This window comes from Furipterus horrens, unplaced genomic scaffold, assembly GCF_987537825.1.
Source record: "Furipterus horrens unplaced genomic scaffold, mFurHor1.1.pri manual_scaffold_4, whole genome shotgun sequence".
NCBI lineage: Eukaryota > Metazoa > Chordata > Mammalia > Chiroptera > Furipteridae > Furipterus > Furipterus horrens.
The window spans coordinates 174,397,040-174,417,587 of record NW_028327174.1 but is presented as its reverse complement, the minus strand read 5'-3'; the positions used below and the strand labels follow the sequence as shown (position 1 = coordinate 174,417,587).

The 20,548-nt window shown below is 51.0% G+C and overlaps 1 protein-coding gene across 3 annotated transcripts in view; it reads left to right on the top strand.

Moving 5' to 3' along the window:
- The window catches only part of PAX5 (paired box 5), a 159,749-nt gene that overhangs the window by 120,023 nt on the left and 19,178 nt on the right, over nt 1-20,548 (top strand). For all 3 annotated transcript variants that reach the window (XM_090274426.1, XM_090274427.1, XM_090274428.1), the window contains exon 8: nt 7,070-7,171. In XM_090274426.1, the coding sequence (XP_090130552.1) occupies nt 7,070-7,171 (102 nt within the window). The remainder of the gene's footprint in view (nt 1-7,069; nt 7,172-20,548) is intronic.

Here is a 20,548-nt window from a genome sequence, read left to right as displayed (position 1 = left end):
GCAAATTTGAGGCTTGAATCCACTCTGGGTTCCCCCTCCAGCTGGTGTCCAGCCTCTGCTCATATTTGAGTAGGTGTCCTTAGAATGTCCCAGTCAGCATGATGAGAACAAGAACAGGTAACATTTATGAAGTCTTGCATCAATCAGCTGTTGCCAGAACACCTATGCTTAGCAAACCACCCCAAAGCTCAGGGCTTAAAACAACAATCATCTCTTCTTGTTCATGCTCCTGGGGGTTGGCTGGGGTTGGCTGATCTGGGCTGGACTTGATTCCAGTTGTAGGTTGGGTCCATGTTTGTCTTCCTCCTTGTAGCAGGCTAGCCAGGGCATGCTCTCGTGGTGATGGCAGAGGTACAGAGAGGTGCACCCAGTCACACACACCTGTGTAAGCTTCTCCTTGCCGAATACCTGCTCGCATTCCATTGGCCTAAGCAAGACACGTGGCCAAGCCCCAACTGAAGGGGTAGAGAAGCCCACTCCTCCAGTAGGAGGAGCTGCAAAGGACTTCTTTGTAGTTTTTCATAAAACTAAATTTACTTGTTTTTCACTTATTATTTTTAATTTATTTGGTTTGAAAAGTTTCTTATTATGTTTTTCCTACATTTTGATGTCAAATTACCACTTCTTTTTCGAGACGACAGTTATAAGGGTGGGATTGAGGGCTGCAGCCAACAATTCAGTCTTCCATCAGTGCTCACTGGGCTGTACATGCTTCTTGTCACTGACCCCTCCCCCCCAGTGCCCCATGAAAGAGGCAGGTTGTTGTTATTGAAGCCAAGGTGGCATAGCACAGGGGTTCAGAGTGCAGACTTGCCAGCGAGACTGACTGGGTTTGAGACCTGGTTTTCTTACTGACCAGCTATGTGAGTGTGAGCAAGTCACTTAAACTTTCTGTGCCTTAGTTTTCCCACAGTAAAATAGGCATAATAGTAGCTCTCTAAGAAGGTTATTGCAGGAATAAATGGGTCATAGTTTCCTCTATAAGTGTTAGCTGTTGCTTGTTCTAGATAAGTGTTGACTATTATTATCCCCATTTCACAGATGAGGAAACTGAGGTTCAGAATGATTAAGGAACCCTCTTGGGGACACACAACCAGTAAGCGGTAAAGCAAGGGTTCGAGCCTGGGCAGAGTAGGCTCTTAATGGCTGTGCTCTGCTACCTTCCTTTCCATTTTGAGCTGCGATCAGCCTCCCTGTGACTTCCCTCAGGGTCTCGTGAAGTTTAATGGGAATTTTATAAGCTGTGAGGATTAAATGGAATAATGTTTACGAACAGCCTACCCCCGTGCCACAGAGTTGGGAGAAGGTTCAGGTATCTGGAGATGGCACTGATGTCACCAGTCTCTCCCTCCTTTGCCCACCACACTGCAAGTGATAGCTCAGACTCTGCTTCTATGGCCAGTCCCAGGAAGGTACAGCTTCAGGCCATAACCTCCAGATCTAGGGACATTTGCTGGATAAAATTGGAGCCATGGAAGATACAAAGGAGTTCCCCAGTGACAGGGAACTCAGAGGCAGACTTATATGTAGGATACATGTGGCCTTTCATCAGCTCCTCTCTGTGCACAGGGAGGTGGGGTCTGGTGGACTGAGTTCCCCAGCATTATGTCCTTGTCCTGAACCCTTGCTGCAGCTGGATGCTAGGAGCACATCCATTGTCCGAGGAGGATACATGAGCCCTCAGAAGCTCACATTACAGGATTGATTGTGGGGGTTCCAGAGCTGCGGGCACATCTGAACTTTAAGGTAGAAAAATCTACTCACAGCTAAATGATCCTTTGTGTATATGCACACGCAGACCAGTACAGGCTCTGGGATATCACTGAGCTAAGAGCTCTGTTTTAAAATTGGCAAAGGCTGATGCTCAGAGTAAATGGCTTGCTCTAAGTCCCACAGCAGTTCAGTAGCAAAACGGGCTCAGATCAGTTAAAAGGCCCTGGATGGCCTTCTCGTCCTGGCTCTCCAATGAACACTTATCAGCACTTGCTGTGTGCCAGCGTCCATGCAGCCCTGCCCCCATGGAGCAGGCTAATATTGGAGAGCTTATTCCCAGACAGGCATGGACCCCCACCTTCTGTCCTGGCTTCTGAGAGCCCATCTTTGACCATACCCTCTCTTTGCTGCTTTAATCACATTACTGCTTCCAGCTGCTAATCTGAATAGCAGAACTTCCCAGTTCTCAGCCCTCCTTGTTTACTTGTTTTCTCCCCACCCCCCCACCCCCACCCCCACCCATTACACCCACCACCTGGAGTCAGAGCTCTGCTCTCTGTCCTACTAGCTGTGTTATCTTAGGCAAGTTACTTAACTTCTTCCTTCCTCAGTTCCCTCTTTTATAAAGTGGGCATGATCATCTTCAAACCTCCTGGAGTTATTCGGATGATAAAACTAGTTAATGTATGGAAAAGAGGAAGAGTGCCTGGCACAAGTAAGTGCTATCTTATCAGTAGTAACATCACCCCCTCCCTCTTGCCTGTTCCCCTGGCATGATGCTCCCTTTGCATTGGAAGGGATGGCGTGAGAAGCAGCGGGACCTTCAGAAAAGGTAAATACTTAAAGGGCTTTGACAAACTTTACAGAGGAGCTGGCTCTTGAGAGTGACATTTGGAAGCTGGGTGAAAGGTTTAATAGATGGGAATGAAAGAAGAGCAGTTGGGAAGAGCATGGCATGAGCCAGGGTGTGGGGACAGGAAAGAAGTACAAGGCCATTGGGGGACTGGCGGGGAAAGTCAGAGTTGATGAGGCCAGAAAGGTCACAGGTGGAGGACAGATTGAGATGGGCCTTGGAAGACAAACTGAACAATCTATACCTAATTGAACAGGCAGTGGGGAGCTACTGAATCTAGAAAGGTGTTGACTCTAGCCATCCATTACCTGGCTGTCTCACCAAACTTTTTGATTGGTTCTCGTAGATAAGCTGATTTGCTTATGATTTTCTAGATCCAAGATAGAGCCAACTAATGACCGTTTCGGTGTCCCCCCTCCCAATGTGTATGTCTCTATCTTCTCTTCTTGTACTGGCTAAAACTCTCAGAACAGTTTTCAGTGCTAATGGGTTTCCTTGCCATGTTCTTGATTTTAATAAGAATGCTTCAAGTATTTCACCAATTAGGTATGATGTTGACTCTAGATTTAAGATCAATATCAGATCAAAGACGTATACTCCAATTCATAGTTACGAAGGAGTATTATAAGGAATTAGTATTGAGTTTTAGCCAATGCCTTTTCCATAGCTTTGACATAATCGTATGTTTTTCCTCCTTTGATGCATTAATATGATTTTCCAACCAACGCTTTAATATTGATCATCCTTGCATACCCCAAATAAGGCTTATTTGGTCATGGTATACTATTTCTTCTAATATTGCTTGATCAGTGAGATTGATTTTTTCATGTATATTAATAAATTGTGAGACTAGCTTTTCATTTTCATTTTGATGGGCCATATTTAAGTTTTTACATCAGGATCATGCTAGCTTGGCAAAATAAATTGGAAAGTTTTTTTAGTTTTTACACATCCTGAAACAATGCCCCTTGAAGGTTTAGAAGAACTTGCCCAAAACAAAAACAAAGAGTTTGTTCAAGAAGCTAACTGGATAAGTCACTTTATTTTAAAAAGTAATTTAAGAAGCAACTATTTATATTTCTTCTAAGGTTATTGGGCTGTCCATATTTTCTACCTCTTCTTAAGTTAATTTTGGTAATTCATGTTTTTCTAAAAATGTCTGCTTTTGTTGAGATTTCCACATTTATTAGAATAGAGAGGCCATGCATTTTCTTATGTTTTTTCAATATCATCTCTTCCATATCTCTGGTTATATCTTCTCCCAATTCCTTATCTTGATATTTGTATCTTCTTTTTTGAATATTTCCCTAGGTTTGCCTATCTTATTGGTCTGTTTATTTATTTAGTTATGATGTAATTTTTACTTTTAGAGAGAGGGGAAAAGAGGAAGAAATAGAGGGAGAGAAACATCAATGTGTGGCTGCCCCTCACGTGCCCCCAACTGGGGACCTGACCCACAACCCAGGCACGTGCCCTGACTGGGGATCTAACCAGCGACACTTTGGTGCACAGGCCGGAGCTCAATCCACTGAGCCACACCAGTCAGGGCCCTATTGGTCTTTTCAAATAACAATTCTTGGTTGTATTTATTGTTATGCCTGCTTTTCTGTTTACTAATTTGTTATTTTCTTCTTTTTCTTTAACAATTCCTTTTTCCTCCGTTCCCTAGGTTCATTTTATTGCTTTTTAAAGCTGGCTTCTTGAGTTGAGTGAGACATGATTTTCAAACTCTTGCTTTCAGGATCAAGGTTTTAAAGCTTATGTAACAGTGGCAGAAACTATTGGGGTTCAGCTCCCCGTTGAAGAAAGCACCCAGTCCCAGGGGCTGGAGAGCTGGATTCCAGGATCAGCCTTGCCTCAAATCAGCTTAGTGTCTTTAGGCATGTCTCTTCCCCTCTCAGGGCTCTTTATCTGTCTCAGGCAACCAGGAGGGATGTGGGGCTCATGGGGCTTGGCCCCCTCAGCTCCCCTGCCCCAGGCCGCCTCTTAGCAGGAGAATACCCTTCGTCTTCCAGGAGGCAGACATGGCTTCCTCCTGATGTGCTCCTGGCTCTCATCCCAACACACAGATCCACAAAACCTGTGTAGGTGAATTTCATTCTGCGTGACAGAGCCAATAAGCAGTGGTGACAGTGTGGTCTGAAGGCAAGGCTCAGTCGGGTGTCCCAGCCGAGACACATGGAGCCTGTACACTTGGGGTCAGACACACAGCCAGGTATATGTGCAAGGCAATGGAAAGGCTAAACATGTGGACTTTGACATTGTATTCCTTAGATCTGAATCCTGGCCCTTATTGTGCAACCTTGGACAAGTTACTAGGCCTTTCTGTGTCTCCTTATCCTATAAAATGGGGGTAGTATCAGTACCTTACCTCATAGAGTTGTTGAGGGTTAGACGAGTTAATAATTTAAAATACTAAGAACAGAGCCTGGTGTTTTGTGATTGTGAGGTTAGTGCTTTGGGTTTGCCATTGTCATCATTAGGGTGTGAGTCTGTGGGCAGGGCCCGAGGGGGAGCAGCTGCTCAGTTGGGTCGGGGCGCCAGCCCACTGGAACAGCCCATCCGTGGCTGTCTCCTCTGCACGCTGCTTAGTCCGGACCCGGCACTGCAACCATGCACTGACCAGTCTGATGCTGCACTGGGTCTTGACCATGAATGGAGAGGACTACGATGCACTCCAGAAAACTGCTGCTTCTGTAGCAGGGCCACTTCTTTCATTTACTCAACGAGTATTTGTAGGCCTATGCCATCTGACTTGGGGTACAAAGACTCTGTCCTGAAGCTTAAATTCTGTGGAGAGAGCAGCTGCTGTCGAGGGTGGGTGGGGATGTTGAATTGGAAGGAAAGGAGAGAGGGAGGCATAAGACTGCTGGGGGCTGGGGGGACCCCCTTAAATCACTTATAATTGTGGTCATTTCTGCCAATTCCAATTATCTGTTTAATCTCAGCTCTGATGGGGAATCATATGCAGATCATATGGGGGAAATCAAGGACCCCTGGGGGCATTTGCTCCCCGGTCCCAGTGCCTCATGTGAAGAGACACCAGCCATGCTTGTCACAAGCCAGGGTGCCCAGTCCAAAGCCAGGAAGGTAGTGAGCAGAGGGAAGGAGGGAGCCTGCTGTCTGGCAACTTCCTGGTGTTCAAAAAGGTTCTGGAAAGCAAGCAGAACCCTGTGAAATGAGGCACCCTCTGGGTGCTGGCGGAACAGTCTGAATGACTGGTCTTCTGTCTGGGAAACATCCATGTCTCCTACCACGTGCTGGCTTGCAGTTTTGGGGGTGTTGGTCAGAGGTGGTCCTTCTTGCTGAGCCACCTACCAGTGGGGCTGAGCTTAGAGTCGTCGGCCTGTGTACTACCAGCACCGCCCCACTGGGCTTTGAGGGAGGCTCCTGGGGCTCAGCGTGGCTCTGTGTGGTCAGGGGCTGCTCCCCCATACCCCTGGGCCTCTCCTGACTTCCTTCATCCTCAGTGTCCACATCCAGAAAAGGTCAAGATCCTGCCCTCCCCACCTTGTCCCAAGGCCACCTCATTTCCCACCCACTTCCCAGCTGCATCCCTTTCTTTAGGAGCAACTATCAATTCCACCCGGTGGGGTGGGGTCTCATCTTCAGGGCCCTGCAGGTAATCAGGGGACAGTGCGGTCTCCCAAGGTCTGGGTTGTTGGTCTTACCCATGAGCACTGTTACGTACACATACCTGGCAACGTGTGAAAGGACTGTAGCCCCACTCCTGCCCCAAGAGTCAGACGTGCCTCAGAGGCATCTCCCTCAGAGCCCTGCTCCTTTTAACACTCGGGTGAGCCTTTCATCCACACATTTATTCACCAAGACCCTGCTAGGCGCCAACCCTGGGGTGGAGGCAGGCTGTGTGGGTTATGAAAGAGGGGTCACCCCTGCTCTTCAAGAGCTCGCAGTCTGCAAAGCGGTGAACACGCACTCACCAGAATTTCTGCCTCAAGGGCTGAGGCCTTAACCTCCAGCTTCCAGTGCCCGGCACAGTGTCTGGTATCAGAAAGACTGTCACTAGGAAAGAGAAGGAAGAATTCAGTGAGGACCAGTGCTGTAGGGTTTGAGGCGGAGGGAGGCGCCTGAGAGGTTTTGAAAGGTGGGTGGTGCCGGGCTGCGTGCAGCTGGAGGACAGGGCTTCGTGCAGAGGGCACGGCAGAAGCAAAGGCGTAGCGCTGCATAGGTCCTAGTCCTGCTAGGGGAGTAGAGGGCATGGGGAGCCGGCTGGAGCTCCAGGTCCCAGGGACACAGCAGAGCCACTCTTGGTTCCTGCTGAGTGGAGCCAGGGTGGCTGGAGGGGTGTTGTGTGTGTGTGTGTGTGTGTGTGTGTGTGTGTGTGTGTGTGTGTGTGTGTCCATACGAAGTATGTCAAGAGCTGAGGGCGTACTAGTGTTCAGCATCCAGACATGACAAATGTGCAGATATCCAGGGAGCTGTGGACGTGAGCTGCTGGCTGCAGAGACGCTCACCCTGTGATTTGTTGCTTTGATTCCTCAGGCCGAGACTTGGCGAGCACAACCCTTCCTGGGTACCCTCCGCACGTCCCCCCCGCCGGACAGGGCAGCTACTCAGCGCCCACGCTGACAGGGATGGTGCCTGGTGAGTTTGCATTGTTGGCGTCTCTGCAGCACAGCGGGTGGGGTTTCAGGGGGCATCCCCTCCACACAGCCCTGGTGACCTCTATGCTCTGAGAAGTGGACCTGAATAAATCAGGCAGAGGTCTGCACTCCTAGCCTCCTCTACAGCTGGGCCTGCAGTGGGGCTGGGACCTGCCAGTGGCAGCCCCTGAGAACACATCAGAGAGAGGGGGGCTATCGGCTGTCACTCAGACAGCCCCTCCTTGGCCACATGGGAAGTCTGAACACAGAGAGGTGCAGGACCTGGTCGAAGGTCACCCAGCCAGTGGGGAGTGGGGGCCCTCCCCCATCCTCTCTCCTCCCACTCCCCCTTTCCCACTCAGTTTATGTGACATGAACACAAGGAAGCATCCCTGAGGTGCCCTCCATGGCCTTACTCCTTGGAATTGAGGACCATGTACTCAGCACAGACAGCATGCTGTCTGGTGGGTTTGTCACTTGATTCTAAACTGAACACCCTTTGGCCATTGGCACCTGATCCCCTCGGGCCAGCCATGTGTCAGTTTCTTTCAAGGCATTAGGAAAGGAGGCTACCCCGTGTCCTTCCGCCGACAACACATCACGTGATCCTGGCTGCCTACGAAGGGCCTGAGCACAGTAGGGATATCCTAAGTATCATTGTTTTGAAAAATGTTTTTAAAAACGATCAGTGGAAAATCAGGTCAAAGTGTTGTCACACTTCTCTGAAGTGTTCATGTCCCTCGTTTTGAGTCATTTACAGGGGCCGCACCACGAGTCAGTGCTGGGGGCTGTACGGCCGCTCCTCTCCCTGCAGACACTGTTGACTCTCCCTGGATGCATGAAAAAGCCAGACTGGTTATTCCCTCCCTGCTACCCAACGGGTTTCTCTTAGGAGCCTCACAACAGCTCTGAGGAGTAGGCGGGGAGATCATTCACCCCGCCTTCTTGGTGAGGAAATTAAGCCCAGAAAGGGGTGGGGACGTGCCTAAGACACCCAGAAAGTAGGAACCCTGACCCAGCATGGACCACCCTTAGACCTAGGCAAGAGGGACCCACTGTGCCCCGCAGGCCTCCTCCGCCGCCCCCCACCCGAGCCATAGAGCGTCTTCAGGAACATGGGGATCTGTCCACCTGGTACCTGCTCCCTTCCTTCTAGCCCACCCTAGAGGTGCTGTCCAAATAGCCCCAAGCCTCTTGCAGCCTCTCCCCCGACCTATGTCACAGGCATATGCACCCCAGGGCCGAGGACTGGCTCTTCGTGGGGGGTGTGGACAGAGCTTGGAGGTGAGGGCTGGAGGTCCACCCCTGTGTGTGAGCCTCGCAGGACGATGCGTGGAGCTGGGGGTGGGGAGGGAAGCAGGGCGGGTCACAGCTCAGGTGGGCTCCCCCCATGCAGCCAGGTCCTGGTGCAGATGCCAAGGAGGCCCAGAATTCTAAATTCGCTCCTGGCTTTCCAGATTATTACAAAGATGTGTTTAACAAGGTAGGAGGACAGAGCATGTTTCATTTAATGGTTTGTTAGCTTGATTTATGGCTTTTAAATATGAGACATATGGGAAGTGGCCTCCATGTGTACTCTTGCCCTGGGCTTTGCCAATGCCAAAGAGGCCTGCCAAGGTCACACCTGCAAAGCCTTTGCCTTTTCTGCTGCAAGGATGGGCCCGTGCAGAGCATAGGCGAATATCGGGCATAAGGCAAACAGGTGGTGAGACAAGTACCCCCCTTTCCCCCGCCTCACCTCCCCTCATTTCCCAACTATCAGCAAATTAGGGCAGCCTCAGGAGATGGATCCCAAGTCATATCTGTTCTTGGCTCTTTGAATTTATGTAGCATTTTAAAGAATGCAGAGCGCTTTCCTAGGAGCTCGGTGACGGTACAACCCTGTGAGGTGGGCTGGTCTGGAGTATAGTCCCCATTTTCCAAAAGGAGAAGCTGAGACTCAGAGCAGTTAGGGCATTTCCCAAGGCCACGCAGCTTGAGTCTGGGTCTTTGCCCTCCAGTCCAGCACTCCTTCCTCTGCTCTGTGCCGCTGTGGGTGCTTTGAGTTTATGGACGCAAGCTTCTCAGTGAGGCCAGCAGAGCAGGTGGCAGTATGTCGGCAGGTGAAGCTGAGGCCGTCTAGCTGGCCCTGCTGCTGCCCCATGGCAAACCCCAAAGAGGCCGAGTTCAGAGAAGCCCTGGGCCTGGGAGAGCCCCCGTTGGGAGCTGATGGCAGCTCCTTGCCCATTTGTGGCAGCAGCAGGGATCATAGGCCAAGCCTGACCAAAGCTGCTGGCAGCAGCTGAGCAAGGGCTACCACAGCGCTATGGTTCCCCTGAGACTGTCCCCAAAACAGAGGGAGGGCACACAGTGTCCTTCTCTGCATGTCTCTTCTCATCCCTTTCTCCTCAACTTCTTTCCTCTTCTCATATACCCAGCACTCATTCAATGCCACGCTGTGTCAGGGCTGGGTGGGAATCCACACTTGGTGGACACAGTCTTTAGTTCTTGTTCCTCAATGTCCAAATCAGTATCACATCTTTGGGACTGTTTCCAACATGATTTCCAAATCTGTTTCTTGGATGGCTTCATGGGACAGTGCTGGCTCATATGCATGGTCTTTGCTGCAACTGCCCCCCAGGTTGGCCCATAGCAAAGATGGCCAGAGCAGGTCCTTGGCCTGCCATTCAGGCATCACCGTGGTCTGGCCTCAGCTTGCCTTTCTGGCCTCCTATCCCAGCCTGTCCCCAACCCTGACCACTCACTGGTTCCCAGAACAACTCACTCTTCTTGGTCAGTGTCCCTCTTGATTCTGTGCTCTCAGCTTAGACCACTTCCTGTCCCAGACTGTTAGGATCCAGTGTTACCCTTCAGGGCTGAACATACTTACCACTTGCTTCATGAAGCCTTCTGGTGTGGCCCTCCTCTGGGGATAAAGCTTTACTAAAACTTGGCTTTGTTATGCCACGTGGCCTGGTATATTTGTAGCCTAGTTAGCTATGCCACTGGGAGGTGACCTCGTTGAGGCCAGGCCCTCTGCTTTACTTGTCTTCTACACTCTTTATGGACCCTAGCACATAGTATGTCCTTCAATGGGTGTTTGCTAAGGGAAGGAGTCAGGGAAAATTAATATTAACCCATGTATTAGAGTCCTGTGGCTGCTATGAATAATTACCACAGACTTAGTGCCTTAAAACAATAGAAATGTATTCCCTCAGAGTCCTGGAGCACAGAAGTCTGAAATCAGCATCACTGGGCCAGAATCAAGGTGTTGGCAGGGTCTGGAGGCCTTGGGGTAGATCCATTCCTTCCCCCATCTTTCTTCTCATGGCTCCGTGCGTTCCTGGGCTCTGGCTGCGTCACTGCCATCTTCAGAGCTCCCTCTGCTCCGCCTCCACTGCACCTCCCCTCTGTCGGGGTCAGATCTCCCTCTGCCTCTCTTATAAGGATGCATGTGACTGAACGTAGGGTCCACCCAGATAACCCAGGATGATCCTCCCATTTCCAGGTCCTTAACTCAATCACACCTATGAAGAACCTGCCGCCCCCAGCCTTGGTTGGCCTTAGGAGTCACATTCACAGGTCTCAGGGATTAGGACATGGATCTGACACAACCTGTTGGAGGATTTCAACTTAGTATATGTTTGAATTTCTGATTTATAACCTCTTGGGCGTCTGGATCTGTGATGGTGCTAAAGGTGATGTCGGTTCACAGACCGCTAGGGGCAGGTTGGAACAGTTTGGAGAAACCAGCTGAGAGCAAAGTGTTGGGAGGGAGATCCGTTTATCATGCTCTTGTCTCTCTGAGGCTGTTCTGGGGTGATGGGTTGCTTCACTGTATAGAATGGCCCTCTTTCCCAGCCCGCAAGGAATCCAGGGAGAAACTGGAAATCTTCTGAGTTGCTTTTCCCAGGCTAGGTTTGGGGATATTTGGCTGCCACTTCTTCCATTTACAAGGGAAGGCTTCCATCTGGAAGATTTGCTTTTGGGACAGTGGAGGGAGATAGTCTCCAGGGTACACACAAGCCACCAAACGTTTGGGTCAGAAAAAATAGACCTTACGTTTCCCTGTACTAAATGCCAGCCTGTTGGCTTGGATTCTTGTTTATTGGAATCCTGATTCTGTCATTAGGGTGTTGTCTGCCCTTTCTGGCTCAAGGGCATCCCCGCATTTGCAAACCAGGCTCCTTGATCTTCTCCAGTGATTGTAGATGCATTTTCTGCAGCTCTGCGGACCACATACAGCCCTTTGCTGATCAGTTATGTTGAGTAAAGCAAATCCTATCAGCTCAGAATGGAGACAGTTTTCAGGTTTTGTTTTTATCAAGTCCCAGCCAATGCCAGGACTTTTGCACCAAAGATTCTATAGTGTCTCAACCAGTATAACTAGCTGGTTCTTGTCTGAAGATACTTGTATAATCTAATATATATCGACATGGCATTTGAAACTCTTAACAATTCTGAGCTGGGGGAAAAGCAAGAGACATTCACTGTCATTTGGCTTTAGTGGGTCCAAGAAGAAGGTAGTCCAAGAAGAAGGGAAGCCATCTTTGAGATGAAGTAGTCAAGAAATGCTGGTGCCCATGTACCCTCAGGCTCCCCAGGACTCTTACTTAACTCCTCTTTGGTGGCTTTAGGCCAGAGTGCCAGGAAATCTTGACCATGTCATGTTTGGCCCCCAGGACTGCAACACACAAGATGCTGTTTGGTAGGAGGCCATAGAAGGAGTATGGGGGATTCCTTCAGTCCTGGGCACCCTATTTGCCATAGATTGGTATACATCATTTCTAGGTACCTTCCAATGAAATTGCTCATTTAACTGATGGCTTTTATCTTCTTGACAACGTAGGAGGATGAGGAGGTCTGCAACAGCAGCAGGAGACCAGCAGACACACGGCCTGCTGAGCTCTGGCAGGAGGAATGAGAGCCATGTGTGATTTCCTTCTAAGGCTCAGCCCCTCCCTGCTGTTCCCACCCGATGGGCCCCGCCTGCCCTGCCCCTCTCATCCCTGTGGGTTTCTCCTTCTCTGAGGGGTCTTCCCTTTGACCCAAAATGAATGCGTTTCCTATTGCTGCTGAAATGCTTTACCACAAACAAGTGACTTAAAACTAGAGAAATTTACCGTCTTACAGTTCTGTAGATCAGAGTCCAGCATGAGTTTCACACAGTTCACGTCCAGATGTGGGCAGGGCCATGTTCCTTCTGGAGGTTCCAGGGGAAAAGTGTCTTCTTGCCTTCTCCAGTGTGCAGCTACTGCTCATATTCCTTGCTCCAAGGCCCCATTCCTTCCTGGTCATCTTCACAGCTGGCAATGTTGGGCTGAATCATTATCATGATGCCATCTTGTTGGTTCTCTCTCCTGCCTATTTCTTCCACTTAGGTGACTCCTTGGGCTGTTAATGGACCCACTTAGATAATCCAGGATAATCTCCTTATCCTCAGGTCAGCTAATTAGCAACCTTAATTCCCCTTTGCCATATAAGGTACCCAGCTCACAGGTTCCAGGGTTAGGATACAGACATGTTTGGTGGGGGCCTGTTATTCTGCCTATCACACCATCTAAGCCATGACCCCCCACCACGGCTCTCTTAAAGCATCCCATTCTTATGTGTGATTCTAAGCACATGGAAAGAATGTAACCCATCCTTTACTCCTTCCTTGTCTGCCTTCCCCTCAGGGCTGTGCAGCACGCAAGAGCTGTACAAACACAAGGCTCTGTCTGTCTGTTCACCGCCATGCTCCCATTCCTGGCTGAGTGCCTGGCCTAGAGGAAATATTAGTTGAAATAAGAAGGGGGCTTTGGGCTGGGCTGCAGTGAGAGCTCTGCCCAGTGCGGGGGCAGTGCAGCCAAGGATGCTGGGCAGCTGTGTGGTGAAACGGGGAGGCTGGGTGACTAGGAGCATGGGCTCTGCAGTCAGACTGCCTGGTTTTGAACCACTGACCTGCCTCTCACTGACTCTGAGACTTGGGGCAAGTTGTACACATTCTCTGTGCCCTAGTTTCTTCCTCATCTATAAAATGGGGGTGATGATAATAAGAGTGAGCATGAAGTGATGTAATATATATTAAAAACGTTAGAACTTTGCCTGGCATGTATTAAGTGCCATAGAAGTATTCATTATAATGCTTCTGCTACTGCTGCTGATTGTTTATACAGGGGCCTGAGCTGGGTGTGGTGGTGAGCAGGAAGCCTAGCTGGCATGCCTAAAGATGGCCTGGCTGAGTTGGCATTAAATCAAGAGCTCTCCAGCAGAGCTGGTACTGTATAGATCAATGGGAGCACCAATAAGAGAAGAATCAGTCACAATCAGAGTGTTTTCAGGCAGGAGTCGGGGCAGACACTGAATGCTACAGGTCTGGAGAAAATGGAGAGGTACCTGGGGTTGATCCAACTGGGCAAGATGTCTTGGTGAAGAGGGACTGTAAGTTAGGCTGTGCCATGTATTTCCTTGGCCATCTGAAGAGGAGGGCAGGGGCATTGGGAGTGAGGCAGGGGTCTAGCCCAGTGGTGGGAATGGGTTCACATGGGTGGGCCTATGGCCTGCCAGCCCAGTTGAGGTAAATGAGGTTAGCTGGAAAGGGAGCTGATTGAGGAGGCTGATGACCAGCACAGTTAGGTTTTGGACTTGTCAGCTTTTGGAGGCCAAGCAAACATCCAGGCGAGACCCTCTACAGACAAGTGGTCAAGCAGGTCAATAGCACAGGGGCCTGGTCTGGGCCAGAGAGAGGGAAGTGAGGGGTACTGTGGAAGGAATGTGGTTTTCTTACTGCTGAGCTGTGTGACTATGCACAGGTTCAAGACCTCTCTGATCCTGCTTTGCTTTCTGTGTTTGAGGATCATTGGAAATGATGATTGTGCAGTTACTGAGGCCCCAGCCATGTGAGGTAGGAAGGGTACCGGTTCTGGAAGGGAGGAGATGTGAGTTTCTTTTGTCCACCTTAAACACCTCCGAGCTCTGAGCATGCACACTTGGGGCTGGAGGACTCAGTACCAGACAGAGGTGAAAGCCCTCGATTGTGGCCGAGCTCAGCCAGGAACTCATTGTGTGATCTGACATGCCATTTCTACTCTCTGGGCCTGCTTTCGCCAGTGGACTGGGGGTAAAATATTCTCTGCACAGTTCCATAGGCATGGCTGGGACCAGAGAATGGGAGTCAGGGGGACACCTTTTTCAGTCTTGTATAGAGCCCCTTCCCCATAATTAGAACTGAAGATAGGGGAATGGGCCATTGAGTTAGGACGGACAGGAGCATCAGGTGGGAGATAGGACGAGGGCTCTGCTCCCCATCTGCCTTCCTGGCCCAAGCATTGGGTTGGGGAGTGTTTGCTCAGGGGATTAATGGTCTTTGTTCTTAGTTCTTACTTCCCCTCACTAAGGCTTCTCAGGTGGTTCAGGGCCGGGCACTTCCAAAGCTCCTTGCATTCCTTTCATAGTGTGGAGTTCTCCCACCTGTTGATCATTTCTGGCTCTTTGCTGCCCTCTAGTGGCCTGTAGCTGCTCTGCCACAGGACGTTACCCCAGGGAATGCCAGGCACAGCCAGGATGAAATGGCAGGTGGCCCTTTATTTGTTCATTCATTCATTCTTCAAACATTTCCCAAGAGAGACGCTGGGTGCTAGTTCTGAGCTAGGTGTGGTGTTGCAGACATAGCCCCTGCCCTCAGGGAGCTCATAGTCTAGTAAACATACAAAATGATCTTTGCATGCTATGTGTAGAGCTAAAATCTAGGTATGTGCTGAGGAAATGCACAGGAGGGGGCTGCTGAGTCTGCTGGGGCAGTGGGTGGAACAGTGGAAATCAAGGAAGACTTCCCAGAGGAGGTCATTTGAGTTGATCAGGTTGCAGTAACCATCCAGCCATCATTTCTTCTTTTCTTTCCTCCTTTCTCCCTCCAATCCTTCCTTGCTTTCAACATTTGTGAACCATCTACATGTGCCAGGCATAAGCCTTCGGATGCAAAGGCAAAAGCCATGGCCCTGGTCTATGAAAAGTTCTCAGTCTGTAGTGCAGATGGCAAGTCAATAAGGGCCTGGGGGTGGGGGTGCAGATAGGGTAACAGGTAAGCTCAAGAACTCTGTGAATACTGGAGGGGGGTCCAGCCTAGACTGGGGTGTCAGACATAGAAGGCTCCAGAATTTCTCTATAGGAGAGCTGGGGCAGGGAAGGGCATGTCTGGAGCCGCTTTTGGAGAGAGTTTTGCTAAAATTGAGAAACGCCATTCACACCAAAGAATGGGGCAAGTTAGGGGCATAGCTAAAGCATCCTAAGTCACTGATGGTGCTCTCCTGGGTCAGGGGAGGAATTGAGGAGAAGATGAGTCACTGGAGTGAGGAGGGAGAAGAGGAAGGATTCTGGCAGGGCAGGGGCAGCGAACACAAAGTTCTGAGACCTGCTTTGCTTCTGTACACACTGGAGTCCCCCCCAAACCCAGACTGAATCTGCTGGGGTCACCTGTGTTCTCCTCACTGGAATCTGCAGCCCCATCCCCAAGACCTCATCATCACCACCTTCATCACCACCATCATCATCTGCCCTTAAGCTAATTCCACCAACAAGCCTCCCCCCAACCTGCCCGGTGCTTTATAGTGTCACACAGCTGTACAGGGAGCTGCACCTCTTATCCCCAGTTGCAATCTGAAAGCACCTTGTGAGGTTGGGTGTTTATACCTGTTTCAGAGGCCTGCTAGCTGAGTTCATGGAGGTTCCACACTTCACCAGAGGACACGCCCAAGCAGGGGTGCAGCGGGGCCTGCATCCGGAACTCATGCCTCAAGTTTACCCAGACCCTGGTACCCATGAAAGCGAGAGGGAATGGGCTCTGGGCCAGGACAGGGTCTTCCTTAGAGCTCCCCCAGGGCTGCGGATGGCCCTATTGACCCCGAGATCTTTTATGGCCCAGGAGAAGCCCTCCCCAGCTGGGACACCAGGGGAACCACACTTCAGATTCTACAGTATTCCCTCTATTCCCCATCTTCACCTGTGCATGTCTGACCCATCCTGTTAGGCCCCGATTAAATGATCTCTCTTGCAGGCAGCCTCCCCCCAGAGGGGCCTCATCTCTCCCTTGAGCACACCCCAGGGCACTGCCCACCATCAGTCTCTGCCAGAGCTGCAGCAACCAAGGGCTCTGATCTCCTGGTTCCTCCTCTCGGAACCCTCCACCTGCCCGGTCCCTGCAAAAAGCAAGCACTCAATGCATATAGGTGGAATCTGTCTGAATGTGGACATGCCCCTCCCTATCTTGTCCAGTGCGGAGTCAAGGGCTTAGAGTCCAACCGTGTAATAAATTGGGCTTCAGCTCATCTTCCACACACACACCCCTTGCTTTTTCAATATTTTCCTTGGCTCCTCCCTGGAAGACGCTGAGACAATGGCCCTTGTTACCCTCTGTTTGAGTTATTTATTTTTTCCACTTTTCCCTTCTTCCCCTCTCGGGGGACTCACCTCTCGCCCTCATCCCTCATGTTGTCCCTTTCACTTGACTGTCACTCTCATTGTCCTCCCGGGGACCGGGAGCGCAGGGTGACAGGCAAGGGGAGCCCAACCGGGCCAGGGAGGCTGAAAATATAGTCATTAATGGGACCCGCGAAGCCCAGATGTCCTCCCTGAATGCGGGTAATTTGTTTTTAATGAAAAACCACGCAGTGACCCTGAACAAATGAATTTTCTTTATAAGGAGTCTATGTGCAATGGCACAGATAAAGGACCCTAATTCGGAGACTTAGATCCAGGGTGGAAGAAAGAAAGAAAGAAAGAAAAGAGGGAAGGAGTGGAAAGGAGAAGAGAGAGATAAAAGAAAGAGGAAAGGAAATTTTTAAATGACCACTGTGTTTAAGGTCCTTTTGTCTAAAGAGCAATCCTAGGTCTCAAATGCCTTGGGCACGGTCCTACCAGAGCAGGATGCGTGACAGTTCTGGCCATTCTGAGGTCTTATTCACAACAATGGGAGGAGTGGGAACCACCATCTGGATGGATCTCTACAATGTCATGTACAAGCCTCTTTCATGTGGGGATCTCAGAGGATGCCCACTGTAGCATTAGAAGGGTATGGTTATTAGCCCCATTTCACAGAGATGAAAACTGAGGCTTAGGAGAAGGGATTTGCTGAAGGTCACGCAGCTAGCAAGTGGTCGAGTCAAGATGACAAGGGAACTTCAACAACTTGGAGTTTGACTCTCAGAAACACTGTGCTAACTCTAGAAATTGCTGTCTCTGGGAGACAGCAGCAAAGGGGGCAGCACGAGCAGCTGTGAGGTCACGGGTGGCACCGGGTCTGTACAGAGGAGGCTTGGATTGAAGCAAGTCCCCGCAGCCCCTGGAACTTTCTTTCCACTGGGGCTTTGTGAACGTGCAGAGTTTCTAAGAACACTTTGCATGGGAAATTCCTGGAAAGAGAACCCCCCAGCAAGGAGCCAGTGACACTGGGAAAATGGCTGCAAGGGAATTGGAACCTGGAGACCAGATGTAGGCCACCCACGAGCACCCAGGACCTTGCGGGGAGGATGTAGAGCAGGTAACCAGGGACAGCAGCAAAGGCATTGACTCAGCGGAGGTCCAGGCTGAGAGCCCTGCCCTTGGCTTTCGGGTAATCCGCCCAAAGGAGAAGCACTGAAGGCCTAGACTGGGTGCGTCTGTGTGGTGTGTGGAAGGCTGTGTTCCAACACACACCTCGCAGGGAACAGGAGATGGCCCTTGTACATTCTGCAGCCACCCCTTCCGTCGCAGATGGACAGGGCTGGGTACCACTGTACTTTAGAACTCAGCCCGGGAGTGTGCAGATGAGGTCAAGGAGAGGACTTGTTCAAGGTCATATGGCATGTCAGAGGAAGAATCAGGCTGCCCTCTTGCTGTTGGGAGCAGCCTGCCCTTTGTCCCCACTGGGCTAGTTAAAAATATCAACACCACCCGCCCACACACACATACCCAGACTTTAGTTCCTCACTGAAGCGATGGAAAGGAAACATTTTTTCCTGACCTCATGCAGGCCCAGTGTCCCTGGGGTGGCCCCTGGGTGACCTGGCTTCTAGAGCACCTCAAAGCAGGACTCATACCTCACCTACGCCAATTTTGTCGTGTTGTTCCTGAGCCCACATCCCTCCCCCAGGCCCTGGGACCTGGCCAGCTGCATCCTGGGATGCAGGCAGTATCTATCCCCAGTGCCTGTCGGAGGTCTGGCCTGGGACCTGCAGGCCACGCTAAGGCCCCAGTTCCTCTGCTCTCTGCTTTCTTCCCAGAGCCAGGCAGCTAGACAGAAAGAAATGATTGTTTTCTTTTCCTGGGTTCAGTTTCCCTCTGGAAGTTGTGAACCTAATTAGAAAATAAGACAAACAGAAAAATCTGGCAGTGACCTGGGTGAGGTTATAAAGTCTCAGCTGGCATTTAGGGCTCTGCTTCGCACACCTGTCTGTGAGCCTGGCTGGCTCAGGCTGCCTCGCACCTGGAGCAGACTTGCCCCTGAGTTGTGCTTCTCCATGGCTGATGGTTTATCGCCCACTGACTTTCAGAGCGGATTGGAGGCAGCTTCTTGACCTTTCAGTAGCATCAGCCGGAACCTGAAATCCCCGTCATAAAATAGGAGGGCTGCCTATGGGTCACATGGAGAGGCCCAGGTGTCACCTGGTGGCCCCACCCACTAGTCGGACTGGTTTTGAACAGGTTGCCACCCTCCAGCCCGGCCTCTGAGATGGCCGTGTGCCTGGGGCTACTCACACTTAGCTGCTGGGAGGAGGGAGCTCATATTCTGGGAAATGGTTTCCATCTGGGTGCATTCCAGAGCACACTTCCAAAAACATACTTTTAATCAAAAAGCAGATCACTAGAAAAACTGGGACAAATTGTGATTTTGACAGTGGACAATTGCAAATTCCAGGAGGGGTTGCCAGGTGGCAAATAAACTCCTCTGGTTAGGTCTTGGATTAATTACACCACCAGTGAGCTGACTAGGTGGGGTCTCTCTTAATTGGCCTCATTTGTGGGATAAGTTCTGGTCTTCCTTCCTCCCTACCCCCCCTCCCTCCTTTGTTCCTTCCTTCCCACTCTCCCTCTCCAGTGCTCTCCCCCCTCCCTTATTCCCATCTCTCTTTCCTTCTCTTTTTCCTTCCTTCACTCATTCATTCATTAATTCAGCCATTCATCAGACAATCCCTGGGCTTCTCCTGAGTGCTGACCAGTTCAGAGCAGACACAGAAATACTGAATTTCTGAAGACCCAGGAGTATCTATGAGGAGAATCACCCATGTTACCTGCTCAGAATGGAAAGAAACCAGCTTGAATGTGGTGGTTTTGTGGGATTGCTAGGCTCAGGGACAAGACAGGGACTCCTGAGGGACAACAGAGGGTGAGGTTTGCAGGATGCAGGAGCTGAGGGCTCCACCGCTGACAGGAAGGGGTGCTCTGGCCCATCATGGCCAGCTCACCCTGAGTCTCCCAGCAGGGCTCCAAGGGAAGCCTGGCCCCTGCAAATCTCCATCCCTGACACAGGTGCCAAGCCCGTGTGTACAAACAGGGGGCTCAGTATTTAGGAGCGGGGAGGAGCAGGGAGCTGCCCTGAATGGCTGCCCGCTTTGGAAATTTCTATGCATTTGTAATAACAAAATTACCATAATTTGCTCGTTAACGCAGCTAGATCAGTCAAGCATTGTTCCACCACGGGCGGGGAGGCCACTGCGCCTCTCTCTGTACACTCTACACGCCCCAGCCAGCCCGCCAGCCCGTTAGAGCGCTGGAAATTAGCATGCAAATGGTCCTAATTCGGTGGGCGAGCTGTCAGGCAGCGCCTCTCTGGCCTTGTCTCTGTGAAGGCCCTGACAGCCCAGCTCCAGCGCCAGCCCACCCTCCTAGCTCCAGCCAGGAGGGGCTCTGAGGGGCACCTCCAGACTGACAGCTTCGCGGTCTCCCTCCCTCCGTCAGTGCCATCAGGCCTGGCGGCAGCCTCCCTGGGGAGCAGGCAGGGCCTGCCACCATGCTGGCCAGACTGAGGAGGCAGGCAGGCGGGTGGGCTGGTGGGGGAGGCTGGCAGGGGCTCAGGTCCACCAATCTTGACTGGACTGGGGCAAAGGGCAGAGTGAGGCTGGAGGGGTGGCCTCTGACTCAGGGCCCAGTTGTGGCACAGGGACCCTTATGGCTGAAGAGTTCTGAGAGTGTCCCCCATGGGAACTCTGGGGCACCTCCCACCTGCACATCTATAAAGAGCAAGTTCAAGTCCTGCCTTGCTCTCCCTTCTTTGTATTCCAGGGCTGACCTTAACATATCCCTGCTCCCCTTCCCCCACACCTGGGACATCACTGTCCAAATCTATGCATGAAATCCCTCCAGTTGTAATGGAGAACGGCAGAGGTAGTGGGGGAGGCTGAGAAGGTGTGTGCTGTAGGCAGGACACCTTGGGCCAGGGCTCAGC